The 27782-nt window shown below is 42.6% G+C and overlaps 1 protein-coding gene across 1 annotated transcript in view; it reads left to right on the forward strand.

Annotated features, from left to right (window-relative positions):
• LOC136579188 (acetyl-coenzyme A synthetase, cytoplasmic-like) overlaps window positions 1-26503 on the forward strand; it is a 48051-nt gene extending 21548 nt beyond the window's left edge. Inside the window, exons 4-18 of the mRNA XM_066579557.1 lie at window positions 1212-1315; window positions 2532-2604; window positions 3995-4070; window positions 4710-4788; window positions 5613-5750; window positions 8430-8600; window positions 10962-11095; window positions 11367-11499; window positions 12148-12204; window positions 15318-15398; window positions 16566-16674; window positions 17343-17411; window positions 21484-21660; window positions 21830-21904; window positions 23319-26503. Of these exons, the coding sequence (XP_066435654.1) occupies window positions 1212-1315; window positions 2532-2604; window positions 3995-4070; window positions 4710-4788; window positions 5613-5750; window positions 8430-8600; window positions 10962-11095; window positions 11367-11499; window positions 12148-12204; window positions 15318-15398; window positions 16566-16674; window positions 17343-17411; window positions 21484-21660; window positions 21830-21904; window positions 23319-23446 (1604 nt within the window). The 3' untranslated portion in view covers window positions 23447-26503. The remainder of the gene's footprint in view (window positions 1-1211; window positions 1316-2531; window positions 2605-3994; window positions 4071-4709; window positions 4789-5612; window positions 5751-8429; window positions 8601-10961; window positions 11096-11366; window positions 11500-12147; window positions 12205-15317; window positions 15399-16565; window positions 16675-17342; window positions 17412-21483; window positions 21661-21829; window positions 21905-23318) is intronic.
• Window positions 26504-27782: the final 1279 nt, after the last annotated feature.

Here is a 27782-nt window from a genome sequence, read left to right on the forward strand (position 1 = left end):
TTGCGCGCCCCTCAGTGCAACATTTTTGCACACTGAACAAGGTTTTTTTGCACGCATATCAGCATATCTTACTGTACTTTCCCGGCCGCAGGGCATGTTCATTTACGAAGAAGCCGTGCTGCTGGAAATGGCCAATTTAGTCTGAGTTCCAGATGTTTTCTTTTTCCAATGGAATTACGCAGCGCATTACGCATCTCGCTTTGTATTGTGTGTGCTTTTGCGAACCCCCGTTGACTTCTATGGGAACCTTTGGTCTGCAAAAAGGTAGAGCATGCTTAGTTTTTTTATGACCGCATTATGAAGTACGTACGCAGAATACGGAAATGTGAACTGAAATCGATGGGTTCTATTCTCTGCACACAAATACGCCTGTGTAATATCGAAGGAAGGATTTTTTTCACACCATGGCATCCTTATAGGGTTCACTTACTTTTTTTTTTAACAGGCATAATAGTTTAGTCTGATGCACTTTTTTGCCCAGCCTGACACAGGAAGAACATCAACCGTGGGAAATGCCCATAGATTGGCAAGTTTAAGATATGCTTTCAGGTAGGTTGTGATAAACCAATGTAGCTGTCCATGTTTTACAGCTGACAGATATAGGAAAAAAAAAAAACTGCAATTTTTTTAATTTTTTTTTTACACGGAATGTCGGTGATTCAGGTTGTATAACTTTGAGATACAATTCACTAGGAGAAACCAGAGGTCACTAATGTTTTTGCTTTGCTTAAAATCTTGAGGAAACAAAACATCTGCTGGGAAGCTGAGCGGAAACCCGATGGATCCCATTATAGCCAATGGGGTCTGTCCGGTGCTAATCGGTTCCAGCAAAAGACGGCTCCTTTTGGCCAGGGTATTCCCCTTTCCTGGTTCCTTAACGGAGCAGGAAAACCAAACCTTACCCCCCCCCCCCCCATCCTTCCCGCCGCAGATGTGAAAGCCACCTAAGGCATTGTGCTTTGATACACTTTAGCATGTTGGATGAGACCTGCTGCTTGCTGCATTGTTAGCTGGTCCACAGAGAGAAAGCATATTCATGTCCTGAGTAGTAATACATAGTGACATGTGCACAATACAACACGGACCTGTTGCATGACGGGATGGGAAGAGTCCGGCACACAATGAACCTCTAAGCTGTAGCTAATGCAGTGCTGTAAAAGTATGTTGTGTAATATCGCTATTCTTAATGTCTACTATTTATTATTTCAAAGGAGTGAAGAAAGGAGACCGGGTTGCCATCTACTTGCCGATGATTCCAGAGCTAGTATATTCCATGTTGGCGTGTGCAAGGATTGGCGCCGTTCACTCTATAGTGGTAGGTATCTTTTTTGAGAAGTTCTGACCTCGGGCTTCAAAATGTTACTAGACCTTCATACCGCGTGGAGAAGCCTTGTCACCATTTTACATGCACTCTTCTGGTTAGTCTACATCAGAGCACTCCTCGGAGTTATTTCCTGGGTTTCTGGAAGAATGTCAAATGGTTGTTGTGACACAGAACATCCACCTACAAGGAAATGTGCGTCATCCGTTATCCTGACTTTATGGTGGGTAGCTTCTCCGTGGCACTAGAACAATGACGATGGACTTGGAAGAGAGGGAATTCTGCGGACAGAGATTCTTATCTCATGTACTGGCCTGCATCATGGCTCCATACAACCTCAGTGCTGTAATGCAATGCTACTACGCATGTGCCTCTTAATGCATTTCACGCAGCCTTTACTAAGACCAATGTTTTACGGTCTATGTAAATGTGCCACAATTAATCCTACAATGCACTTCTCTATGGTAGCAGCCAGCAGAGTTCCATTTTTAGCTTTAGACAGAAAAAAAAACTAAATTTAAACTGACATCCGGGTAACTAGAATAGAATATTTGAGGTTTTCCACATATCCTTCACCAGTTAAAGGGGTTGTCCCACGCCTAAACAGTTTTTTTTTTTTTTCAATAGCCCCCCCGTTCGGCGCGAGACAAACCCGATGCAGGGGTTTAAAAAAAAAACCGCATAGTACTTACCCGAATCCCCGCGCTCCGGTGACTTCTTACTTACCTTGCGAAGATGGCCGCCGGGATCTTCACCCACGGTGGACCGCAGGTCTTCTCCCATGGTGCACCGTGGGCTCTGTGCGTTCCATTGCCGATTCCAGCCTCCTGATTGGCTGGAATCAGCACACGTGACGGGGCGGAGCTACGAGGAGCAGCTCTCCAGCACGAGCGGCCCCATTCAGAAGGGAGAAGACCGGACTGCGCAAGCGCGTCTAATCGGGAGATTAGACGCTGAAATTAGACGGCACCATGGAGACGGGGACGCTAGCAACGGAGCAGGTAAGTGAATAACTTCTGTATGGCTCATAATTAATGCACGATGTATATTACAAAGTGCATTAATATGGCCATACAGAAGTGTATAGACCCACTTGCTTTCGCGGGACAACCCCTTTAAGCTGTGTGAACAGATGTCATGTTATATAGAAACGTTTGCTCATTTCATGCCTATTAGCTGACCAGCATGCGCTTGATTTCCATTCTCTTAGTTTGCAGGATTTTCCTCTGAATCGCTTTGTGAAAGAATCCTGGACTCCCAGTGTTCACTTCTGATCACTACAGGTATGAAACCCTTCTCAGAACTCCAGACTGCATCCTAATGGTATGTTCACAGGTTTATTGCAGAAGGCTCTGTAACGGGAAATCCCTTCCATTAATGTACATGGAGCTGTTTTTGCAGCCTATGCAATTTAGAAACCCCACCGAGGCCGGTGAGACACTAGCGGATTCAACCATACTTACTTATTTCTGTGATGTTTTTGTTACGCAAGGGCAGCTGACTATATTGTAGATGCATCAATGCAGCCGGAGTACGCTTGTGTGTCATCGGCCTTAAGGAAGGCTGACCCCTCATTTTACTTGTGGGACCTGTGGATACCTTGCTGCACCTTCTTATTTTCACTTAAAAAAAGTTTGAGAATCTAATTGATGTTAAAGTTTTCAATCAGACTGATCAATAGATTCTGCATGGGGGGGGGGGGGATTTCATCACTGTGCACTTACACCAGGGGAGGGGGGATTTTTCATATAGAAGTATACAGGAGGGAGGTTGAAAATACAACTGCTTTTGTTACAGCATAAATGTTTTTTTTTTTAAATTGGGTTAGCCAGTTCAGAAGTCTGAGTGGCCAGTGATGCTGCGAACTTGCAGTTGCAAGTGCTGGCCATTGGGGTCCCGTCAGTGAAGTGAGTTGGGTCCCATCTCAGGACCCTTTTTTTCTTTTCAATGACCATGGTGTCGGGTGAGGTGAGAGGAGCAGAGCTACGGGTTGTTTAAATAATGTTAATCTATTCCTATTGGGAAAATCTAATTTGGCATAACCATATTGATTTAAATCTAAGGAAAGGAGCAAAAGTGTGCTTGGCTTTTAAACTAAATGTTTTGTGTTTCGCAGAGTCCATTCTCCAAATATCTGCTTTTCTGCGCTTCCTGTGCAATATGCAAATTTCTTCTAAACAATTTCTTCATCACCAAAACTCGTCCGGGCTCTCCCCCTTTTATAGTAAAACGCATCCCTTATGTTGTTGATTGCCATCTCCAGTTCAGGGATTTGCATCCACTATGCATTCAACAGACGCTGCGCCTGTGCATGCACAGTCTGTGCTGAATCCACAGACCTAAGAAAAGGAGGAGGAGCGCATCCGGAGGAGTTCGGGTGATGAAACCCCAATTAAATGGTTTATAAGATACTAGCATATCCTGTGGGTAAGCAGTTACAGTATTTAGTGAATGGACTTCCTGGGAAGCAAAAACGGATACATTTAGCTTAAGCTGTGAATCCCGCTCACTTCTTCTGGTAGCATTACTTGTTAATGCTAAAGCCAGGTAACAGACTTCCTTTAAAAGTCTGCAATAGCAGCAGAAGTCTCTGCCATGTGCAGATGTCCCCGTACATAATTTATGTTCCAGAAACTGTATGGTCATCATTCCTGAATTTTCTTTTTTTTTCAGATGGTGTGTTCAGAGGAGAAAAGCTCATCAACTTGAAACACATTGCAGATGAGGCTATGCAAAAATGCATGGAGAAGTACGACTTTATAGCTTTATTGTTTTACAGTTGCTACACAAGGATATTTGGACATATGTAACAGTCGTAATAATGAATCCTATAAACGTAACTAGTTGGACCAGATTATAGCATAACTTTAAAAGGGGTTCTCCAGGAAAACGTACTATTGATGACTTATCAGAATAGATCATCAATAGCTGGTTGGCTAGAGTCCGCCACTCAAGACCCTGCTGCCGATCAGCTGATCGGGTGCCTGCTGTAAGCACCACACAGCAGTATGAGGCGGAAGCTGCTGCTCTGACTCTGTCTAGTGGCCGTTGCTTGTAACTGCAGGCACAGCTCCAGTTGATTTTTAATGAGGACTGCAGTTACAGGCACTGGCCATTACAGCGGGGTCAGATCAGTAGCTTCCACTTCTTGCCCCAGTGTATTGCAGCACTGACATCGGTGCCCCATCAGCTGATTGGCTGGGGTTGCAAGCAGCAGACTCCTGCTGATCAACTATTGATGACCTGTCCTGAGGATAAACTACCAATAGTACTTTACTGGAAAACGCTTTGTAATGACTTGCATGTAGATAAATTCATTTAGTAAGCTTGGCATCTTGGTACTCATGATGTGATTGTTTAAAATTACATTTTTTTTTTCTGTTCAAAGGGCGCACACTGTGAAGAACTGCATTGTGGTGAAACACCTTAGTGAGAGGCTAAACAACCAAAACAAATCAAAACTTCAGGTAATTCACTTGGCAATATAGTTTTATACATTTGAACCTTTTCTTCTCTTCCTCACTGTATAAAGCTAATACCCCCTTCCCTATTCTAATGTATTTAAAGGGGTTGTCCCGCGATAGCAAGTGGGGTTATACACTTCTGTATGGCCATATTAATGCACTTTGTAATATACATCGTGCATTAAATATGAGCCATACAGAAGTTATACACTTACCTGCTCCGTTGCTGGCGTCCCCGTCGCCATGGTGCCATCTAATTTCAGCGCGCTTGCGCAGAAGGGTCTTCTGCCTTCGGCTCGGTCCGGCACGAGCGGCGTTCTGGCTCCGCCCCCTTCTACGTGTCATCGTGTAGCTTCGCCCCGTCACGTGTGCCGATTCCAGCCAATCATAATTGGTTTCATAATTATTGCCCTCGCACAGCAGGAAAAAATATCGCTAGTGGGCAGGCACCCTAATTGTGCGAATTTCATACTTTGCTACAGATTTCACCCTGTGCAGTGTCTTTGAAGTCTGCAACGTATGTTCATTTATTTTTTTGCCCCATGTGGATGAAATGTATCAACTCTTATCCATATGGCATGTACTGTAAATTCCGCACAGAAAATCTGCTGTGTTTATGCCCTGTGTGAACGTACCCCAATACCTGCTGACCCACCTCACAGTGAAATCATTCTAACTGGCTGATGGACTGGCACTAAACATGCCTATATATCTATTAGGTAGCCCTTACGTGTGCATGTTCTATGTATGATGTTGCAGTGCATGGTACATTAGGTTTTGCAGCTCTTCATGCTCCTTGATATTTTTTGCTTACTGCCCATCCGCAGGTTGCCTGGAATCCAGATTCTGACAGGTGGATGGAGGAGCTGTTGGCGGAGGTGGATGACGAGTGTGAACCCGAATGGCTTGATGCAGAAGATCCTCTTTTTATCTTGTATACCAGTGGCTCCACTGGAAAGCCAAAGGTAATTAATTATGTGATAATTGAATAACTTTAATCTAACCAGTGAAAATACTGTTGTGAGTTTTTACAACATTGAACTTGACTAACAGTAATTTATTTTAAGAAAATCTGTAATTTTGGAAAGTATAGAAATGAAAAAAATAAGACAAAGTGCCTGGACAATGCAGCTAATGGGTTTATTTCAATCAACCAGTGGTAGTAAATGTATTAGAAAATCACGGCTGCTTATTTATATAGACTACTCCATACCTGTCCATGGGCTGTGAGCTCTATTGTAGCTCAGTCCCATTCAACTCAATAGCATGATGCTGCATTGCTAAATGTAAGCTACGGACAGGTGTGGCGCTGTTTCTGGGGGAAAGCAGACCTAATTTTCTGATCCTGGACTACTCCTTTAATTTTGTACATATTTAGGCTCTTAATAAGCAGCCATTCTTGAATGCCACAAAGAATCACACATTAATTTCACCCAGAGACAGAACAGGAGAAACGCACACTCATTTTGCTAAATAATTGCTAAAGGGAACATATCCGCTCTTTCTCCCCTTCTAAACGAATGGCAGAAGTAGACCAGAGAACTTCAGTAGTTTCCATAACTTTGCAATGTTTCCCTTTGAAAGCACGGCTTTGTAAAACACCTTTTAAAATCTCCTGCGCTGTATACTAATGCCTGCGGTCCGCTGGGGGGCGGTCTCTTCTGCCTGGGGCTTCTTGAATAAGCCCGCCCACCTCTGCTGCTAAGTACTACCTCATCCTCAGAGCGCTTTAATTTCTCACGCATGCGCTGTAAGGTTGCGGACTTGTTCATGCGCAGGTGGGAACAATGAATCCGCCCATAAAAGTGATACATCATCTGCGCATGCGCTGACCCAAAAACATCTGGAGTGTGCATGAGAGACAAGCAGTTATTAGGTTCAGGGGCAGTTACTTGTTCATGTGGGCGATGTAGGTTTTGGATAAATCTCTCCAATAAATGGAATGAACATTTAAAAGACACATTTTGTTATTACTTGTGATGGATTTATCTTGTATTAAAACTAGTTGGTTTGTTTGAAACATTTACATGTGATAGGAAAAATAGAAGAAATCTGATGAGGGGCCCTTTTTCACAACCCTGTGCATGCTGACTTTTCTCCTATTACTTTCTTTAGAGGTTTGGACCATAAAAGTTTAGGAAAGTTGTCAACACTAAATCCACCAGGTTCTTCATAATGAGTGTGAACTTGGCATCGTCTGCTTTTCTACATCATCTTAGGGATTGTTTTAGAACTGCCGATTTGTCATTTGAACGATGGAACAATGTCAGAGTTCGCTCATTCATTTGGGCGACCTGTTTATACAGCGAATACATCGTTGCCTTGTTCAAACGAGAAGTCATTCAGTGGTTCACATCCACTGTATAAAAGGGGAGAGGGATTGAATGATCGGTATTTAACTCAAACAAATAGCAAATAGTCAATGACCCAACGATGATTTTTATACTTGCATAAAATGAATGAACAGTGAAACTATCTATAGTTCTGTTACGTTCGCATGGGCAAATAGGCACCGGGCCCACACAAACATGACCAAAAGACACGGGTTAGGAATAAACACAGGGACTGAAAACGAACAGAGAACTGCGAACTGACTCACGGACAGCCATAACTTAGGACAAACGGCCAACACACTCGCCAAACCTCTCCGCACACTAAAGCAGATTGAATAGCTGAAATATAAATGCGAGGGATTAGTTCGTGAGTTGGTTGTGTCACTTAAGCCGCGAACCCAGCGATCAAGGGTCCTCGTGTTTCGTAGTCCCTACTTTAACGAAGCACATGATCCAGCAGCACTGGATACAGTTCACACCACAAGCTGCAACACCCAGGCAACAGGGCGCAAGTCACGCATAAAGCTGCACACAAAACACAAGCCACACAGCAAGCTGTAGACAGAACAGAAGAAAACAAGACTGCTCACCCTGGACACCAAACAGACACTGAAACAGGCCTGTATTTATATATGAGCTCAGACCCTGGGGATTGCCTGGCAAGAGCAAACCACCCCTGTGAAGGTGTGCTCCTTGAACCCTGTAGAATGACAGACTCCTGCAGCACAAACCTGTCAGGTTCATTATTTGATCGTTGGCCTCGTCTACACTGATTCGTTTGTTTTTGCTCGCTTAAATATTTCTTTTTTTTTAACGATAATAGTTTTGTGTAAAATGGCCTTTAATCTGAGAGCCAAGTACCAGGAAACTCTGCAAGTAAATGTCACGTCACCCATGTCCACGTATGTGGGGACTTTGTACAAACATCCTTTTGTCTAATGATGCGTAAATGCAGAGGCGCTCCATAAGTAAATAGCCCAGCCAGTCAGTGTGACTTTTTTTTGTTTCCCAATACAATAGCTTGGAAGGCATACTGCGCCTTGTAAGGGTATCTGATGGGGGGACAACCCCATGTTTTTATACAAAATTCTGTATAGTCCCATTTTTCCTCCTCTCTTCTGTTGCTCTGCTTGTATGTGTTGTACATAGCTCTTATTTCATGACTATAAGTGGCTTCCACTCATTTACTTCTGTAAATCACATTCTCAATAGTAGTTTTGTTATAACTAATGTGTTTATGAAAGTTGCACTTCATCAGTAAAATGTCCGTATTTATAACCTACTGTACATAATTGGTTTCCTTTGCTGCAGGGTGTGTTGCACACGGTCGCTGGTTATCTACTATATACTGCTCTAACATTCAAGTACGTGTTTGACTACCATGAAGATGACATTTACTGGAGCACAGCTGACATTGGTTGGATCACAGGTCATTCTTACATTACCTATGGTCCATTAGCTAATGGTGCCACCAGTGTGATGGTAAGCTTTTTAAACTACGTAACTACCCATAGGTTCTCAACCCATGAAAAGTAAATGTTCCATACTTTTATATCACAGTCCAGTTTTCCAGAACATTTGCCAATTATCAGATGGCTAGTGTAAAGGAATATCACTGTATAAAGCTACAAACTACATGACAATTTAGCTCTTCCAACAACCCACTACTGCTATAATCTTTATATGGCACCAGTGTATTCTACAGCATTGGACAATCCATAGGGTAGATGTACAGACATGGCAACACAATAATCAACAGCTCAAACAATGGGGGGGGGGGGGAGTCTGCTTGCAATAGTTTATAAGCTGTGAGGAAATGGGAATTATACAAAGATAAGTGTTTTGTTTCATTTTTAATTGCTCTACCATAGTCCATCCATCTTTATAACAAATAGGGTACTTTACATAAAGCCACATGAGCCAGTCACCAGCCTCTGCATGGACAGATAGGAAGGGCGTGGAGTTATGTGGGTTACTATTGGATGAAGAGTTCAGATATTGAAGAGTAATAAAGGAGGAGTAAGCTGTAAAAGAGATTAGGGGATGTGATTGGCCTGCCTAAAAAGATATTTCAGGGCACGCTTAAAACTGTGGCTATTGGGAATGAACTTTTGGAATGTTGTCTCAAGGGCAAACAGCAAACCGCCCAGCCCCACTTTTGGTTCACCAGCAAAGAGCTGTTTTTTGCTGTGGAAGCCACTGCCAGTCAGGCATTTCTGCTGCAGCTGCGCCTGCAGTGGAAGTGTAGTATTACATGATGGCCACTCATTTGCTATACAAGAACAACTAACAAGTCCTCCAGAATAGCAGGCTGCTCTTACAGAGTAACTCTGTTCTGATTCATAGAGGCGGGCCCCAAGCAGACTCTTAAAGGGGTTGTCCCGAGGCAGCAAGTGGGTCTATACACTTCTGCATGGCCATAATAATGCACTTTGTAATGTACATTGTGCATTAATTATGAGCCATACAGAAGTTATCAAAAGTTTTATACTTACCTGCTCCGTTGCTGGCGTCCTCGTCTCCATGGTGCCGACTAATTTTCGCCCTCCGATGGCCAAATTAGCCGCGCTTGCGCAGTCCGGGTCTTCTCCTCTTCTCTATGGGGCTCCGTGTAGCTCCGTGTAGCTCCGCCCCGTCACGTGCCGATTCCAGCCAATCAGGAGGCTGGAATCGGCAATGGACCGCACAGAAGCCCTGCGGTCCATGAAGACAGAGGATCCCGGCGGCCATCTTCAGCAGGTGAGTATGAAGACGCCGGACCGCCGGGATTCAGGTAAGCGCTGTGCGGGTGGTTTTTTTAACCCCTGCATCGGGGTTGTCTCGCGCCGAACGGGGGGGGGGTTTAAAAAAAAAAAAAACCCGTTTCGGCGCGGGACATCTCCTTTAATATGCCCAAATAGAAAATATGAACAGAAGTTGTTGTCTTGGGACAATCTCATAAAGACTTTGCAGAACAGGAGAAAAGTCTTGGAGACTGGGGAAGGAAGTTTGGATGATAAGATGTTGGTCTCAGTTGCAGAATGTAGAGCACATATAGAGTGATAGACAGATGAGGGGGTTTATGGATGAGCATGATGGTTAAATTGTATCCTAAAGTGGACTGGTAGTAGTGACCGACACAGGGTGGGGGCTTCAGTGAAGATGAACCTGGCTGCTGCACTCAGGATAGATTGAAGAGGGGAGATTTAAGGCCCATTTACACGCAACGATTATCGCTCAAAATTCATTAAAACGATGGCATATGAGCAATCATTGCATGTAAAACTACCATTGTGCACTTTTCGTCTGAATGATGATTTTTAGGTGAGCTCAAAAACCATCACTCAGTCCGCAGGCTGTGTTCTCCACGGGAGCTGGAGATAACATTGTATTCTCTCTGCAATCCCTGCAAGAAAACAGCCCACAAGCTGTGTTCTCCATGGGAGTAGAAAATTTCATTGTTTCCCCTTAGCAGCTCCTGGCAGAACAATGGAGCTAATTGCAGAGCTCAGACCACCTGCCAAGTTCTGCAAGCAGCTCCAGGAGGTTCATTTGCATGCAAAAGAAGCTGATAAAGTACTAATGGGCATTAGTGCCCATTAGTACTTAATGCAAAACGATCACTAAAACTTTCAATCCTTCAATAGTTTGAAAGATTATCTTTGAGTGTAAATGGGCCTTTAGTGAGAGACTGATTAATAAGGAATTACAGTAGTCAAGCTGAAATTCACAAAATGGAATGTTTGAAAAGGGCTATCAAATTGTAGCATATTTTATCTTCACATTATTTTATTTGGGCTGCAGACAAATATTCACTGTTATAGTTCATGTATTCATTTAATATGCTTTTCCCATGCTGTTTAGTTTGAAGGCATTCCTACTTATCCACATGTTGGAAGATTTTGGGAAATCATTGAGAAGTACAAGGTGAACCAGTTTTATACAGCTCCCACTGCCATACGCTTACTGATGAAATATGGAGATGATGTTATTCAAAAGTGAGTGGTTTTCAGTGACTTTTTTTTTCTAAAGAATTGAGCTAATTGTAAATCTTGTTACAAGCATCTAACTCGTACTGCAATTCAATAAATAGAATATCCTCAACAGCTCCGGGTATAATTGGATTATGACCTGAAGTGTTCATCTGATTTTATTTAGAATTTCTGTGCTATTTGTACAATTTAGATACAATGTAACAGATCCTTTGGCTATAAGTGAACTCTCTGATTCTTTACATCACCGTTCCTGATGATTCTCATCTCCCCTCAGATATGATCTGAATTCTTTGAAAGTTCTGGGTACAGTAGGAGAGCCCATAAATGCAGAAGCGTGGTTGTGGTACTACAACGTTATCGGTAATCAGAGATGTCCCATTGTTGACACTTTTTGGCAAACGGAAACGGTGAGTAGCTCATAAATAAGTTGTTATCATGTTTAGGTAGGGATTCTAGAATTATGACTTGGGGCTCTCCTACACGAGCGTATGCTACCGTGTATTACGCACAGTTGTCAATTTATTCATATATTTCTGGGAGGAATGATACAGGGACGACACAAAGCAGAGGTCTAATAAGAGGTCTAACCCAGAATTGTTTCATGGGTGGTATAAGTATGTACTAACCAGGCAGTGCAGTGGTGACGAGTCCTCTATAAAAACGAACCACAGCATTCCAGCTAATGTTTTTAGGCACAATTCAACATATTTATTAGGGACTTGCGTTAGCGTTTTGCGTCTTTTTTTAAGCGCTGTGATAGAGCGCAAACATTTTTTTTTTTGCATAACGCGAGTGCAATTTTTATTTTTTATTTTTATCGATTGCGACTGCCCTATATTTGTGCGATGTCCGTTTTGTTTTTTTTTTCCCCTCACCCATGCAAGTCAATGGTTGTCGAAAAATCGCATCGCAGAATCGCATGCACGAATGTGTTGCGATTAGAGATGAGCGAGCCTACTCGGCCACACCCCTTTTTCGCCCTCGCCAGTGGGTGGGAGCCCTTAGGCTGCACTTAAATCAAATGGAACAAAAATGTGTGCATTTTCTGTTTTCAGGGCGGTCATGTTATCACCCCTTTGCCAGCAGCTATACCTCTGAAACCTGGATCTGCTGTAAGTAATTAACAGATTTATGTGCTCTTCTGATAGAGATAAGCAGCTATGCTGTGTAGAGCCTCTGTTCGTACTGTGATTGTCCAAATGCAACTTACATTCCAATGACTGAAAATTAAATTGTTGTACGTTTTTGTGCAAATTTACACCTGATCATAGCAGCTGAAGAGACCAAAATGCATCAAAGAGACCGGTCTCTTAAAAAATTTTGCACAATTTACAAACTTTTGCTTAGGACTGGCTTATGAAACACCAGTGTTAAAGAGAACCTGTCACTGAACTACAAGCAGGATGAATCTGGGGCAGGTATGCCCATTGTCCCCTTGTATGTTTATACATAAACACTGCAGGGTTTCAGATTATAAACACTCCTTGAAGTCTGACTTGGGACGGAGCTCTGAGTCAAAGAGGCGGCTGTGACCACTTTGCCCCTTTCTGTGGACAGGGAGAGAACTGCCATGTCGCAGGCAGGGAGAGGTGGGCACTATCCACCTCTTTGAAGTGAAAAATGGAAAGGAGCTCAAAGTGTGTTTATTCTGAAATGCTGCAGCATATCAGAATCACACCTCCACGGATGTGCTGCACATATTTAATGTAACATTTTTTACTATACCTATGGTTTGGTTCCCTTTAATAAATGTGGGCCAGTGTGTATTAATACTGTTTTGTTAAAAAAAAACTGTAACTGGATAAAGGATCCATTCTAAACCTATCTTCACTTCTGCTACTATTTCCACTTTCCACTATTCTTTTCTTCTCTTTTTAAAGAACGTCAATTTCAAAAATATTTTGGCATATTTAGATATAGATTCACAACGCTGCCATTTTACACCATACCCCAATCTATGAGATCAGGACCAGCTCTTCTTTCTGTGCTCTCCAATTTATGGCCATGTTGTCATACATGTTGATTTGGTAATCGGCTACTCCACTGAGCTGAGTGAACAACAAGAAAAAAGTACATCCAAAAGAAACCTTATTAATGCTTGAAAAAAATCCAACAAAACTATTAAATCTGGCAGATGAAATAAACGAACACTTAGGCCAACTTCCAAAATAACGAGAATAGGGAGCAAAAAAACACATTCAATCACTGTGGTAAATCCTAATAATTCCATCAAACCTTCCCTGAACATAAAAGTGCATGTGCATAGAGAAATAGAAGGTATGCATACCAACTATACACAAAGATGTTCAATGATCTGGTATAGGAAACACAGGAATGTGGTTAATATACCAAAAATGCGTCCCTATCAGAACCCATCTAGGATATTTTCCTGTATAGCTGGGTATGCATAACCTTCTATTTCTCTTTGCACATGCACTTTTAGACTTGGGGAAGGTTTGATGGAATTGTTGGACCTTATCCCAGGGATTTTTTTAATTTTTTTGCTCCATTTTTTCATAGAGGGGGTGGCCAAAGACTATATACCGTATATACTCGAGTATTAGCCGACCCAAGTATAAGCCGAGTCAATAAGTTTTACCACAAAAAAATGGTAAAACTTATTGACTCGAGTATAAGCCGAGTTATACTAAAAATATACTAGGTAAAGAAAAAAATGCAATATTCACCTCCTAGCCGGCGTCTGTGTCCCCGGCGTGATGGTCTCCCAGGCGGTGCGGCAAACTGCTTGAGAATTCTCCCTGCTGTCATCTCCCTGCTCGGCTTTGAATTCCCCTGCCGTCAGAACTGTTAGCTATGTAATTGGATCGAGCGCCAGCCAATCACAGCCGGCGCTCGATAAACCAATCACAGCCATTCAGTGATGTCATCCACTGAATGGCTGTGAAGGATCGAGTGCCGGCTGTGATTGCCTGGCAATCCAATCACAGCGCTTACCTACACAGCCCTGACGGCGGGGGAATTCAAAGCTAGGCAGGAAGATGACAGCGGTGAGAATTCTCAAGCATAAAAAAATGTGCTGAAAAACTAGGCTTATACTCAAGTATATATGGTAATTTTTTTTTTCTTTTTACATATGACAATCCCTCTAATGCTGCATATAAACCAGAGACTGAAATGTAAACCTGTATATGGGGTTAAAAACCCATATACTCAAGCTGATGATTGGCTGAAAGAATGCTTATTTCTGATCCTCACCCATTAAACATTAGAGCGATCAGCCACCAAACTCATTTGTTGGGGACCCCATCTTGTATGCGGGTATAAAAGTCCTTATTGGTCAGGAGCACAACCCGTGCTCCTGACCAATGTGCTTCTGTCAATGATGTAAACTGTATGGGGACAAACGATCGTATTAACAATTGTTTTGCGTCCTACAGTTTGCGTACCCACAATGGTTGCCACAAAGGAAGTTCAAAAAGTTGCCACTCAACATGCTATATTGTTGATTGACACTCGTTACGGTCGGATTTATCTGCTCATAGAGGTGGGAACTTTTTAAAAATCAACAAGCCTTTTACAGGCTATTCCTATGTCCACAGAAGACCACAAGGTATCGGCATTCTAATCTGTTCTCAGTTATTCGTTTGCGTGACTCATATGTAAGGTGTAATCTCCGCATACAGTATGTCCTAGGGTTAGGTTGTATATCTGCAGCAAACGTTTCTAAACCTAGCATTTGGTATATCTGGTATACAGTATCTGCCTCATTGATTCCCACGTGTAGGTCAGACTTTTCCTGTAAGTTGCGTTCCTTACTTCTGTCAAATTAAAGGTGGTTTCACATCTGCCTTGGAATCTCCGGTCAGAGGTTCAGTCGCAGTCCTGGAACAAAATACCGGAAGAAAGTGTTTTTTCTTTCAGTTAAAAGCCAAGCAGCTGAGCAGGAAGTGAATGGACCCCATTATAGTCATTGAGATCCATTCAGCACTGTTCGTTCTCTCCTAAGACGGAGCCGTTCGACCATGTGGATTTCTCTTTCCTTCTCCCCCCGAACGGAGCATGAAAGCGAAACCCTGAACGCAGATGTACAAACACCCTAATGCTTACCATTATAATTTATGTAAACGCTGTTGTTTTGTGAACCCTTCCATGTTTACCCTCGAGATTAAATGTTTCTCTCCTCCTGATTTACACAGCCAGTTCTTATTAGTGTACTCATTGTCATTGCTTAAATCAAGGCCTGATCAAATTCTGGGTTTTATAGACTTTTCCATTCTTTGGCGTGGTTCCTGCACTACTAAATGAGCATGGAGAAGAGCTGGAAGGGGAAGCTGAGGGTTACCTGGTAAGAGTTGCCCACTCATTGTCAGTTTGTTCTGTCTAAGCATAACTTTACCGTGAATGGCTGCTCTCTCAACAGCCTTTTTTAACATTTAAATAGTGTTAAAATTCTGATGAACTATTTGATTGATTTTGTTAAAGTGACCTTGACAAACAAAGCTGGACACACAACTTCTCTGACTCCCCGATGCATACTACTCTGACTGGCCAGGACTGCTCACATGAGTAACACTGGCCAATCAAAGCAGTCTTCAGTGTCTTAGACTGATGCATACTAGTGCATTATGTAGTCAAGGGAGGCAGTGCGGCTAACTTAGTTTGTCCTGGACTGTAGTATCACTTTAAATGGGATATGTAGGATTAAAAAAACATGGCTACTATCTTCCAAATACAGCATCACACAGGGAGTTTTAGTAGAGCCCATTTTTGATTTTGTGGAGCTGACCTACAGTACCAGACACAACCAATGGACATGTGTGGCACTGTTTGTGGAAAAAAGTGACATTCCAGCGACTGGTAGTATGTTGCAGTTTTCTACAAAACGCTATCTTTTCTCCTTAGGGAGAGCTCTCAGTCATTGTTACAAGGCTTGTATAAAGAGTCTAACTTTGGCTTGAAGGAATGCTGCCTTCCAATAGTTGGCGCTGTGGAGGTATTATTCTATCTCCCTTATTTGCAGTTCTCTACAAAGTAATTGGTTGGGAGTGCTGCCATGCATGGCAAATGCTAAAGGGATCTCATATCCTTTGTTCTATTGATCAGCAGAGAGCCCATTGGTTGGATCCCAATCATTGACAATATATTTAATAACGTCTAGTTTAAAATGTATCTTTAGATGTTAGTATTGTGCGCAAACGAAGATTTAAACCCCTGAAACTGATTGTCATTGAGCGTCAGAGCAAATTGTGTACAGTGATTCCACTCCACTACAGTTACCCTAGTATATCATTCAAACCTATTTACAAAGGTTCAGGAAGGTGTATGAAAGTGCTTTAGTAGTGTCCTCCAATGGAGAGTAGCTTTATTTGTCCTTGAACCTATCTGAAGAATGGTGCACTGGGTGGGGCAGTTGGATTTTTTTTTTCTTTTTGACCCAGGAGAGCCATTATCTATCATGATATATCTTTAAACTAAATTCTTACCAATATTTTTACTTCTTTTCATAACTTAGGTCTTCAAGCAGCCATGGCCATCTATTATGAGGACCCTGTATGGCAACCATGAGCGCTTTGAGAAGACCTATTTTAGAAAGTTTCCCGGGTATTATGTTGCTGGAGATGGTAAGATACAGTTTACAACAGAATGTCTCATTTAAAGTCCTGAATTCTCAGGTACCAATTGTATCAAAGTTATTATGTGAGTGATACATAGTGATGTATTGCATGGTGCATTGCATTTTAACCTTTTCCATTCCACTGCCTGACGTCTGAAGACCTTATGATTTAAGGCTGTACAGCTCTGATGTTGGAAGACGTCCGTCAGGGTTCTCTTACTGTATATTGCCAGCCTCTCTGCAGTCAGAGCCTGTCCAATGTGTCAGCTCATGCAGTACTGGCTTTAGCCAGCAGATAGCACTGTTGTATAACGGCAGAAAAAGAGTAAGGCCCCTAGGAAAACCAGGATACAAATTGGATTGGAAAGGGTTAATATGATTAGTTTGGTTGGGTATGCTCGAGACACCTGATTTGCAAATGTGTGCTGTTATGAGGGATTCTATTCAGGGGGTTAAATAATTTGGAGACTGCTGTAATCCTTTAAAAATTTGAATTTTTTTTTTGTTGAATTTGGAGAAAACAACTGAAATTTTCTAAATTAAGCAAATCTACTTTGCGGTGCGGGTTGAATAATGTTGATTGCAGCTGTACATGAAGCAATGTGCACTTCAAGTTTCAGCATTACAAGTACCATGGCTTTCTGTTGACCTCATACTTTTTCATCTGACAAATAGGATGCAAGAGGGATAAGGATGGATACCTGTGGATTACGGGTCGCATCGATGACATGCTGAACGTTTCAGGTAAGTCTAATGAACAACTGGCAATCTAATCACAGCATGGTATGTTAAATGCGCCATTTTGAAACCTAGACCTTTTGTATAGTAACAGTTTGAAAGATTGAAAAATGACATATCCTTACCTGGATGGATATACAATATAATATTAGCATGCAATGGTGATGAAGAGAACAGCCCCTGCGCCCCCTGTAAGCTAGAAGCCACACTTTAGGGAAATAATTTCCTTCCTACCCCTATCTGGTAAAAAGAATAAATCCCTGGCTCAATGAGCCGCCTTCTTTAGTCATCTAGTAACTGCCTTGTAATATTACACTCAAAGACATCCAGGTGAGTTTGCCCTTACCACCTCCTCAGGCAGAGAGTTCCATAGTCTCACTGCTCTTACAGTAAAGACCCCCTTCTGTGTCGATATAGAAACCTTCTTTCCTCTAGATGTAGAGGGCACCCCTTGTTACAATCACAGTCCTGGGTATAACTAGATGATGGGAGAGATCTCTGTACTGTCCGCTGATGTATTTCTACATAGTTATTAAGTCACCCCTCTGATATTTTTCTTTTAAGTTGATATTGTAGTCCACCCAATCAATTTTATTACTTTAGTTGTCCGCCTTTGAACCCACTCCAACTCTGATTTTCCTTTTGAACACCAGTGCCCCAAACTGTCCACAATATTCCATGTGTGGTCTGATCAGTAACTTGCAAATAGGAAGAACAATGTTCTCACCATGTGACTAGACCTCTTTGGACGCACCGCATAATCCTATTTGCCTTGGCAGCAGCTGTCTGACATTAGTTGCTACAGTTATGCTATGTTCACACAGCAGAATCCGATGCTTCTAAAAAACATAACAGAGTTGCGAGTTTCTGCTGGAGCTATGCAAATATGTGGCTGTAGATCTGCATGTAAATTTAGCCCTTTTTAATGGGCAAATTCCAGATTTTAGAATACCAATGTGGAAACCACATGGAGTCCACGTCAAGAGGAGACCACGGTGCAGATTTCCATTTAAAGTAATGGATGGGGATTTGCTGAGGACTCTGTGTCACTTCCACAGGAAAATTCTGATGCCTAAATATAAACTTAAGTTTACAGTCAAATAAAATCCCCAAGTCCTTTTGTTTTGCCCAGTGGTTTCCTATTTAGTGTGTAATGGTGACATGTTCTTCCCCTACCCATGTGCAGGACCTTACATTTATCAGTGTTAAGCCTTATTTCCTACTTTTCTGCCCCCAACTTATCCAGATGCTCCTGCAATCACATTCTGTCCTCTCGTGTTAATTACTTTACATAGTTTTGTATAATCAGCAAATACTCATATATTACTACACAATCCTTCTGCCAGGTCATTAATAAATATATATTAAAAAGAGTAGGGCCCAAAACCAACCCCTGTGGTACCCCACTAGTAACGGTGGCCCAATCAGAGTATCTACCATTAATTAATAACTCTCCCTGCTTTACATCACCGAGACAATTACTTTCTTACACACATTCTCGCCCAGACCAACCTTTTATCTGTTTTAGTGTTTTGCAAAATTAAAGGGGTTCTGACACTAAAAAAAAAAAATGTACTCACCTTGCCTGGCCAGGACCGATCGCCAGGCATGTTCCTTCCAGCCGGCATCATCTTCTGTGGCTTGTAGAAGCAGAGCAGGAGCGGTCAAAATGACCGCTTCCTGCTCTGCTCCGTCCGTCAGCCACTTCCGAGGTGAACGGGCGGGCCGCCCACAGCAAGCACGTCACAAGCAGTGCTTGCTGTGGGCGGCCCGTCCGTCCTGGCTGAACTCTAAGATTCTGCGCGTGCGCAGTGGAGACGTGGCCCGTCCTGACTCCTGCCAGAGGGCACCTCTCCACTGCGCATGCGCGCGATCCCGGAGCGGCGCGGCTCATGGAGGAAGAAGCAGAAGAACAGCGCCTGCCGGGAGATGCCTCCCCCCCCGATGTCAACAACAGGAGACAAGGTAAGTATCATGTTTTTATGCTTTAACAGCCATTAAATCGTGGGTTCCCTGTGTCCTATAGGCAGACCAGGGAACAATGGCTGCTAAAGCATAAAAACATTATTCATGTCAGAACCCCTTTAAACTATGACAGGACATCCAATAACTCCCCGATTTAGTCCTATAACTTGCCTCCTCATAGATGCTGATGAGATTAGTTTGATGGGACCAGTCCCTCATAAAGCCATGCTGATAAGGACTTGCATGGTTATTTTCATTGATCTACTCCAGAATAACCTCTTAGAAACCCAAACCTTTTGCTGTTTAAGTAGTTAGCAATTGGTGCATAAAAAAACAAAGGTAACAAAAGGCCCAATAGTCTATAATAGTCTATAATATTTTACATTAGACATTATATAAAGCAAGGGTGCATATAACACTGTAATAAGAAAAAGAAACCGATCCTGATGACATGGCTTAGTACACTAGTAAGATTCTTACCTCGTTGGGACATTGGGCTATTGTATCACGCCACCAGTTATTTTCTTTATTGCAATGTATTATGTGCTTTTGCTGTATATATTTTTGTTTAATAAAGTACAAGATATTTAAATCTGTGTGCAAAGAATCCCATAGTGAACAGATTCTAATGCGTGTACTTTTTTTTTCTTTTTTTTTTCTTTACACACCCATAGACTTTAATGGGCTTCTTTATTCTGTAATTATCAACCAAAATAGGACATGCTGCATTTTTTTTTCTTTCTGATTTCACGAAAATGTTCTACTTTTCTCCTAGAAACGGCTCACATATTGCGGCCGTACTGTGACATTTGCCCCTTTTTTTGCATTTGGGGCAGGAACCCTTTGCTTTTGCTGCAGTTGTAGAAAACCACAATGAGGCCTTAGTCACACGGGCGTTTTTTCCCGCGATTTGCGGATCACATGACGGATGCGCATCCGCAAATCGCGTGACCGGGGCCGAAAAATCGCCCGAAAAAACTGCTCCTAGCCGCGTTTCATTAGAAACGGGCCGGAGCTGTCCAGCGCATTGAATTCAATGGAGTCGGCAATACAGAGATCTCACGATGAATTTTCGGGAAGGGCTTAAAAATAATAGCCCTTCCCTGAAATTCATCCAGAAATGTGTAAAAACAAAAAAAAAAATATATACTCACCTGGTCCCGGCAGACGGAGTTCAGCCGCGGCCGGCCGGCAGTTCTCCTGAACTGCTCTGAGTAGTATTCAGCAGCCGGGGATTTAAAATCCCCGCCTGCTGAATGAGCTGCCTCTGATTGGTCACAGCCTCACCAATCAGAGGCAGCTCTCACTTACTCATTCATGAATTCATGAATGGGTGAGTGAGTGCTGCCTCTGATTGGTCCCTGCGCTGAGGCTGTGACCAATCAGAGGCAGCTCATTCAGCAGGCGGGGATTTTAAATCCCCGGCTGCTGAATACTACTCAGAGCAGTTCAGGAGAACTGCCGGCCGGCCGCGGCTGAACTCCGTCTGCCGGGACCAGGTGAGTATATATATATATGTTTTTTGTTTTTACACATTTCTGGATGAATTTCAGGGAAGGGCTTATATTTTTAAGCCCTTCCCGAAAATTCATCTTGCGATCGCCGGCAGCCCATTGCTTTCAATGGAGCCGGCTGTATTGCCGGCTCCATTGAATTCAATGGGCAAACATCGTTCTTCTCTGCCACAGCTGTTACAGCTGTGGCAGAGAAGAATGATTTGTCTTCTATATGTTCTCAATGGGGTCGGCGCTGCTGCCGCCGGCCCCATTGAGCGCATATAGAGAAGAGAACAGGAATCGCAGATCACAGATAGGTGCGATCTGCGATTTCTGTTCTATAATTTATCGGACGAGCGCATAAAAAGTGCTCATGTGTCCGATACCATTGCAAAGCAATGGTTTTATAAAATTGCCGGACGCATGCGGCGCATGCGCAAATCGCGCAAAAAAATGCCCGTCTGACCGAGGCCTGAAACCGCAACCATGGCTGCAATATGTGAACTAACTGCCCCTCTTTCGGCATGTAAATGTCCAGCAGCTGCTTTATCTGCATTACTTGTTTTGAAATCCTTTCAGCAATTTTACTGTGTAGTTGATGAGCATTTTTCACGCAGGTCACCTGCTGAGCACGGCTGAAGTGGAGTCTGCCTTGGCGGAGCACCCTGCCGTAGCAGAGGCAGCGGTGGTCAGCCGGCCACACGCTGTGAAGGGAGAATGTCTTTACTGCTTTGTCATCTTAAAAGATGGGAAGAGATTTACAGAGCGGGTTGTAGAAGAACTTAAAAAACAAGGTAAGATTATGGTGACAAACCTTTTTGGGATTTTTTTTTTGGTTCCTTTTTGTCCTTTTTGAAGTACCCCAAAATAGTTCATATTTTATGTGACTGATTCTGTGTTTAATAAAATGTACTTTGTGTTATACCTGTAAGTAAAGAAGCTGTTTAATCTGACCATTTGCAGTTCGGGAGAAAATTGGACCCATAGCGACTCCTGATTTTATACAGAATGCTCCTGGACTGCCAAAGACGCGATCAGGTAAAACATGTCTTGTATTTCACTAAGAGCTCACGCGTTTTCACCGTGTATCACACATGCATGATTCGCGGTGAATGGAGTCAATGAGAGTCAATGTACCTTCATTGCTCCACACACACCGGTGTGGACACTGTATCAATACACAAGAGAAATCGCAGCACGCGCTATTTCTCTGCGTTTTTTACACAGCATGAGCCCTATACCCTTGTATGGGCAGCGTATGATACTGTCCAAACGCAATACATTGTCCGTGAGTGTATGATTCACAGGCATGCGCAGTGCCATATGTTGACTCTGCCAGCAGAATCTATAACTGCCAAATGTGTAAATCACTGCGGGAGACTCCTGCCGTGGACAGGAGCGCAAAGGAGTTTGGTTGGTACCATCCTGAAAATGTACCTAACAGGCATCGTCAGCCCGACAGTTGTCCCGTGAAAATGGGGCTTAAGCTTATAGGTATAATAGAGATATCCTAAGCAAAAATGTATCTATTTAGTGGTCTCTGTCTACATGCATCTAATTCTCTGCAATGAGGCAGGTGAAATCTGCTGTGGATCTGCAACAATAAAACGCACCAAATCCGCACCTACGGATGTGCTTTTCTGTAAGCGGCCTTAGGGTGGTTTCACATGGGCGAGAAAATCGTGCGATTTTTCGCCTGCTGCATTAGTCAGTAAAAAAGCAGATTATGAAACCAATGATTTACATCGATTTCTTTCCCGCATGCGATGTTTTCACTCATGCGATGTTCAGGAGATGAAAAATCGTGGTATGTTCTATCTTTCTGCATTTTGCATATTTTTTTTTTTAAATCTCCCATTTGTATCTCCATAGAGCCTGCTTTTTAGCGCATCGCAACGCTGCAAATGTTGCAATGCGATTTTAACAGAAAGTCCCATTGACTTTTGCGATTTAAAAAAACGTGCGGTTTTTTTTTGGGGTTTTTTTTTAATCGTGGGTGGCAGTGATGACATGTGAGATTATTCTTCAAAAAAAGCATCGCTGATGCTCACAAATTGCAGGGAAAAAAGATGCAATTTTGACGCGATTTTCTCGCGGCAAAATCGCGATTAACCATGTTAGTCACTGGACAAGAGTGGTGCTGCTTGGAAAATATAGCACACACTTCCTTTCTAACCTACAACCCCTTAAAGGAGCTTTGCAGGAATTTATGATTGATGACCTACCCCAATGATATGTCATCAATAGTTGATTGGCGGTGGTTCCCTGCTGGGAATCCTTCATGATCAGCTGATTCTCCAGCTCACTATCGCTGCAGTCAGGCCGGACGTCTGCTTTAAGTTCAGAACCGAAAGTGTAATTGAAGGCATATTTCCCATTTTGAAGTAGTGAAGCACATTTAACAAGTATGTAGTCAGCATGCAGTTCTAAAAACTCTGCTCCATTCTTGTAGGCAAGATAATGCGAAGAGTTCTACGACAGATCGCTCGGAATGAGAAGGATTTGGGAGATATATCCACTCTCGCTGATCCAAGTATAGTTGAAGTCTTGTTCAGCCAGCGATGTGAAGCCGCAGCCTGAAGGATGGACGGCACGGTCCTGTATATGACAATCTTTTCTAGAGTGATTTTACGCAGCAGTTTTTTGAAACAAGCTGTTGCTTTTGATAATGTTCTTTTGAGCCAAAGCAAAAGTGGATCCAGCAGAAAGTAGTAGAAGACCTTCCTATAGTTTCCCACTACAACTTTTGGTTTTGGCCCAAAAAACTGCCACAAAAGCCATCCTGATTGGTGGGTTTTATGGACTGAAATTACTGCATAGTTTTTATATTTTAAATGTATCTCTAAATATCAGAATCGGCCCATGAAGAAAAGTCCAGATTCGCCTCTTCACACCATGATATCAGTGAAATTAACCCACTGCTTAGGACTCAGTCATGGCCTTACCATATAAAATGCTGCTGAATGATTAAAAAAAAAATACTTAACACTTTTTAATAATCCACCAATATTCTCATTCATAAACCTCTAATAGCATCGTTTCTTTTCTTGGCTTTGGAGTTATTTTTTATACTAGTTGGAGGGTGTAATATATGAAATACCAGAATTAAATATATGTATTATAATGAGAAGAACTAGACTTATGTTGCTCAGCATTTGTCATGTGATATATATATATCCGCCAATATAAGTCAGTATAGGTCATACCTAGCCCTGTGTGCCTCTAACAAAACCAGAACCGTCTGAATCCATCACTACAGGCGCAACTGCATAAGTAGCGGAAGGGCATGTCTGAAGTTGTAATTGAGCCAAGGCCTAAGGGGTCAGTTACCATGCAGAGGATTTCTATATCTGCGACTATCCCAATCCGCCATGTGGAACTTACACTAACAGACCAAACGGGAAAGTAGAACTCTGTGTTCGCCTGTAGAAAGAAAGGGAGAAGCATATAGACCAAATGGGGAAGGCAAGTCTGGCTCTTGATCCGTAGAAACCTCTTTAGACTGTTCTTCATTATTCTGATCACATTGTGCTTGCGTAGTTGGACAGCAGATGAGACGCCAACACTTTAGGTTGTAAAAAAAAACCATAATAATAATTAATGACCGCTACTTTTAATGCAACTGCCTCATATATTCGCCTGGTTTTAACGGATGACTTAGCAACTGCACTTTACTATTTCTGTTCTTAAGGTTTCAGTGTTAAGGTACGCTCACATGTAGTGCATATGCTGGGGATTTTCCGGCTGGGATTGTGGGCAGAAATGTACGCAAATTTCATCCAAATGCTGCAGATGAATCAAACAGAAATTGACTTTGGGATGGATTTTAAATCCACAGGATGTGACTTCTTTCCATGGATTTCTCCCTCTGCAATGCATAGTCTAAAATCCACAGCAAATCCACTACAAAATCTGCATGTAAATTGTGGGACAAATAAATATAAATTGGATGGGAACCATGCACTGCGTGTGTGAACAAAGCGTAGATGGGAAATTGTTACTATCATCACATACACTCCTTGTCAAAGACAATATCAAGCACCTAGTAGAAGTTGTCGGAATGGAATAGAACTTTGTGTGATTGTAACATTGATATTCTTAAATGATTACAATATCAGAGCAAAAGGATTTATAGCGGAAAACTGACCCCTGAAGGGAGGCTCTAGTACCCTGTTGTACCACCTCTAGCTTGGATACAAGATGTGATACAGCCGGGCATGGAGGCATACGGGTTCCTTATGATATCCTGCAGCATATTGCTCCACATTTGCTGTAACTGATCCTCTAGATCATGTAAACTAATAGGCTATTCAAGTTGGTATCCCAGATGGTCCCATACATGTTCTACTGGTGATACATCTGGTGACCGGGCGGACCATAGAAGTGTGACAATGTTGTGGGGACATTCCTGTGACACTTTTGCTGTGTGCAGTCAAGCATTATTCTGTTAGGATATGCCTCTTGGAAGCTCTGCCATGAGAGGCAACACATGTGGCTGCAGCATGACCTGAACATATCGCTGAACTGTTATTGTCTATCCCTTGTTCTGCTAGGGGTGACCGACTGTCATATACGATGGCCCCCCAGACCATCACACCAGCAGTGGGATGGGGGGGGGGGCGGGAGAAGTGTGCCGCTCTACAGGAAAAGCATGATTGAGACACTTAGCCTGAGGTCACCAGACACAAACCGTGCTGTCACCCGTGCCCAAACGTAAGCAGGATTCGTCACTAAAGACAACCGATTTCTCACTCCATAGGAGTCCAGTTCCAGCATCCATGACACCACTACAAATAGAGGTGACGGAGGGTGCATGTCAAAGGCAGTACACGTAATGGGCAGCCTGGAAATGGTTCCAACAGACACAGAAGTCTGTAACAATGGCGCCACCTGTTCAGAAGATCCTCTCTACCTGTGATCTGTCGAGGGCGTACTGAGCCCTGTCCCCTTTTGTGTATGTGCCCTCATGCATCAACTGCTCCCATCACTTCCTAACAGTTTAGTCAGAACGTCCCATGTGGCGAGTAATTTTTTCAATATGACCATCCAGCTTCTCTCATTCCAATAATGCGCCCCCTCTCAAACCCTTATTAACTGGGTGAATTCTCTTTGATTACATTGTAGAGGCGTCTAGTGGTCAACAAGATCAACAGGTGGCAAGACTGTTCATCCAGTCACGCCACAACTATAATCGTTTACATATCTGTCTGAGATGTAACTGCATGCCACGTTTTGCGGCAAAACAACAACTTTTTCTAGGTGCTTGATTGTTTATTTTTTTGACAAAGGATGTATTTTATAAAACCTCTTAGCTTGAATCACTTTGTTAATAACATCCAGTTGGCGTGTAAGGAAGGATATGAATGATTGTATGTATTGATTTTATACATGACCTTCCATGTAAAACACGTTTGTCTGCCCCGGTACATGTCATGTCACTGCACAGATGAGTCATTCTTAAATTATTTCAATGGCTTTCTCTTTGTATTTCTTATTTAATTTCTGTGCGTACTGTATATGAATCACACATAAACTACAATCAATGTAAGAGTGAAATTTTATGCCTTTTTATGATTTTATTGTAATATTGTGTTTACATACCAGTTCTCCGTTTAATAAATGTATAATTAAATTATACTGCAGTGGCCATTTTTCTAACTATTCTACTTTCTTTTTCACAGTTTGGGCATATACTACACAACTTGTGCCAGAATTTTGGTAGTAAAAACCTGGCATTTGAACAAACCTTTTAGAGCAACAGCACTTTTTACAATTTTTTGACACGTAAGAGTGGCATGTCAAAAGTTTTGATCACTGAGGGTCTCACTGCTGAGAATCATGCTTATCGATCTAACGAGGGGGCTGCAGCGTTCATCCGAGGGCTGTGCTCCTTTGGCCACATGTCGGCTCCTCTCCGCTCCTCTGAAGATGGACGCATAGAGGTTTATTGAAGTGTTAATGACCACTTGTCCATGAGTGTGTGTGTGAGTGCTTCACATGCTCCGCCCCTGATCACATGACTGTGATGTCATCGCAGGTCCTAAAGCATATATAAAACACAGAGCCTGGTAGCAGACGTGTGCTCACAGGACCTGCGGTGATGTCATTGTCAAGTATTAAGTCACATGGTATCTGAGCTCCGACCCAATCACATGACTGTGATGTCATTACAGGTCCTTCATTCTCCTGGCTACTAAAGGTAGCAGAGAGCCTGGAGCAGTGACCAAGGGCCGCAGTGAGTGGTCCATGGTCACGTGATCGCAGTTATCCAATGAATAATGGCGATTGCGTAAAAGTTTAAAGAACGGTTGAAGTTTAATGCTCCTTTCGGTTTGGGCCCCGTTGTGCATACAGACAGAAGATTAGGGCCACAATGGGTATGTCTCTGAACACAGGACAAACAGGGGTATCCATTTTGGGGTTCATTCATATGTCTGCTGTACAAAAAAAAAACAGTTTTTAAAATGACGAAATTGCCAAAAAAGTGAAAATCGCAATTTTTTTTCTTTCTGCTTTGCTTAGATTCATTCAAAAACTGTGGGGTCAAAAGACACAGTACACCCCTAGATGAATTCATTAAAGGGTCTAGTTTTCAAAATGGGGTCACTTGTGGGGGTTCTATATCGTTTTGGCTGCTCAAGGGCTCTACAAGTGGGCAGTGGGGCCTAAATCACCTTCATGCAAAATGTCTGTTCTGAAAGCCACTGCTGAAAGCCGGCTGCTCCTTTCATTTTGGGCCCCGTTGTGCATACAGACAGAAGATTAGGGCCACAATGAGTGTTTCTGAACACAGGACAAACGGGGGGATCCATTTGCTATCCATTTTCATGTGCACTGTAGAAAAAAAATATGTCTTTTAAATGACATATTTGCAAAAATATGACATTTTATTTTTTCTCCTCTAAATTGCATCAAC

The sequence above is a fragment of the Eleutherodactylus coqui genome, chromosome 9 (assembly GCF_035609145.1).
Source record: "Eleutherodactylus coqui strain aEleCoq1 chromosome 9, aEleCoq1.hap1, whole genome shotgun sequence".
In the NCBI taxonomy this organism is placed as follows: Eukaryota; Metazoa; Chordata; class Amphibia; order Anura; family Eleutherodactylidae; genus Eleutherodactylus; species Eleutherodactylus coqui.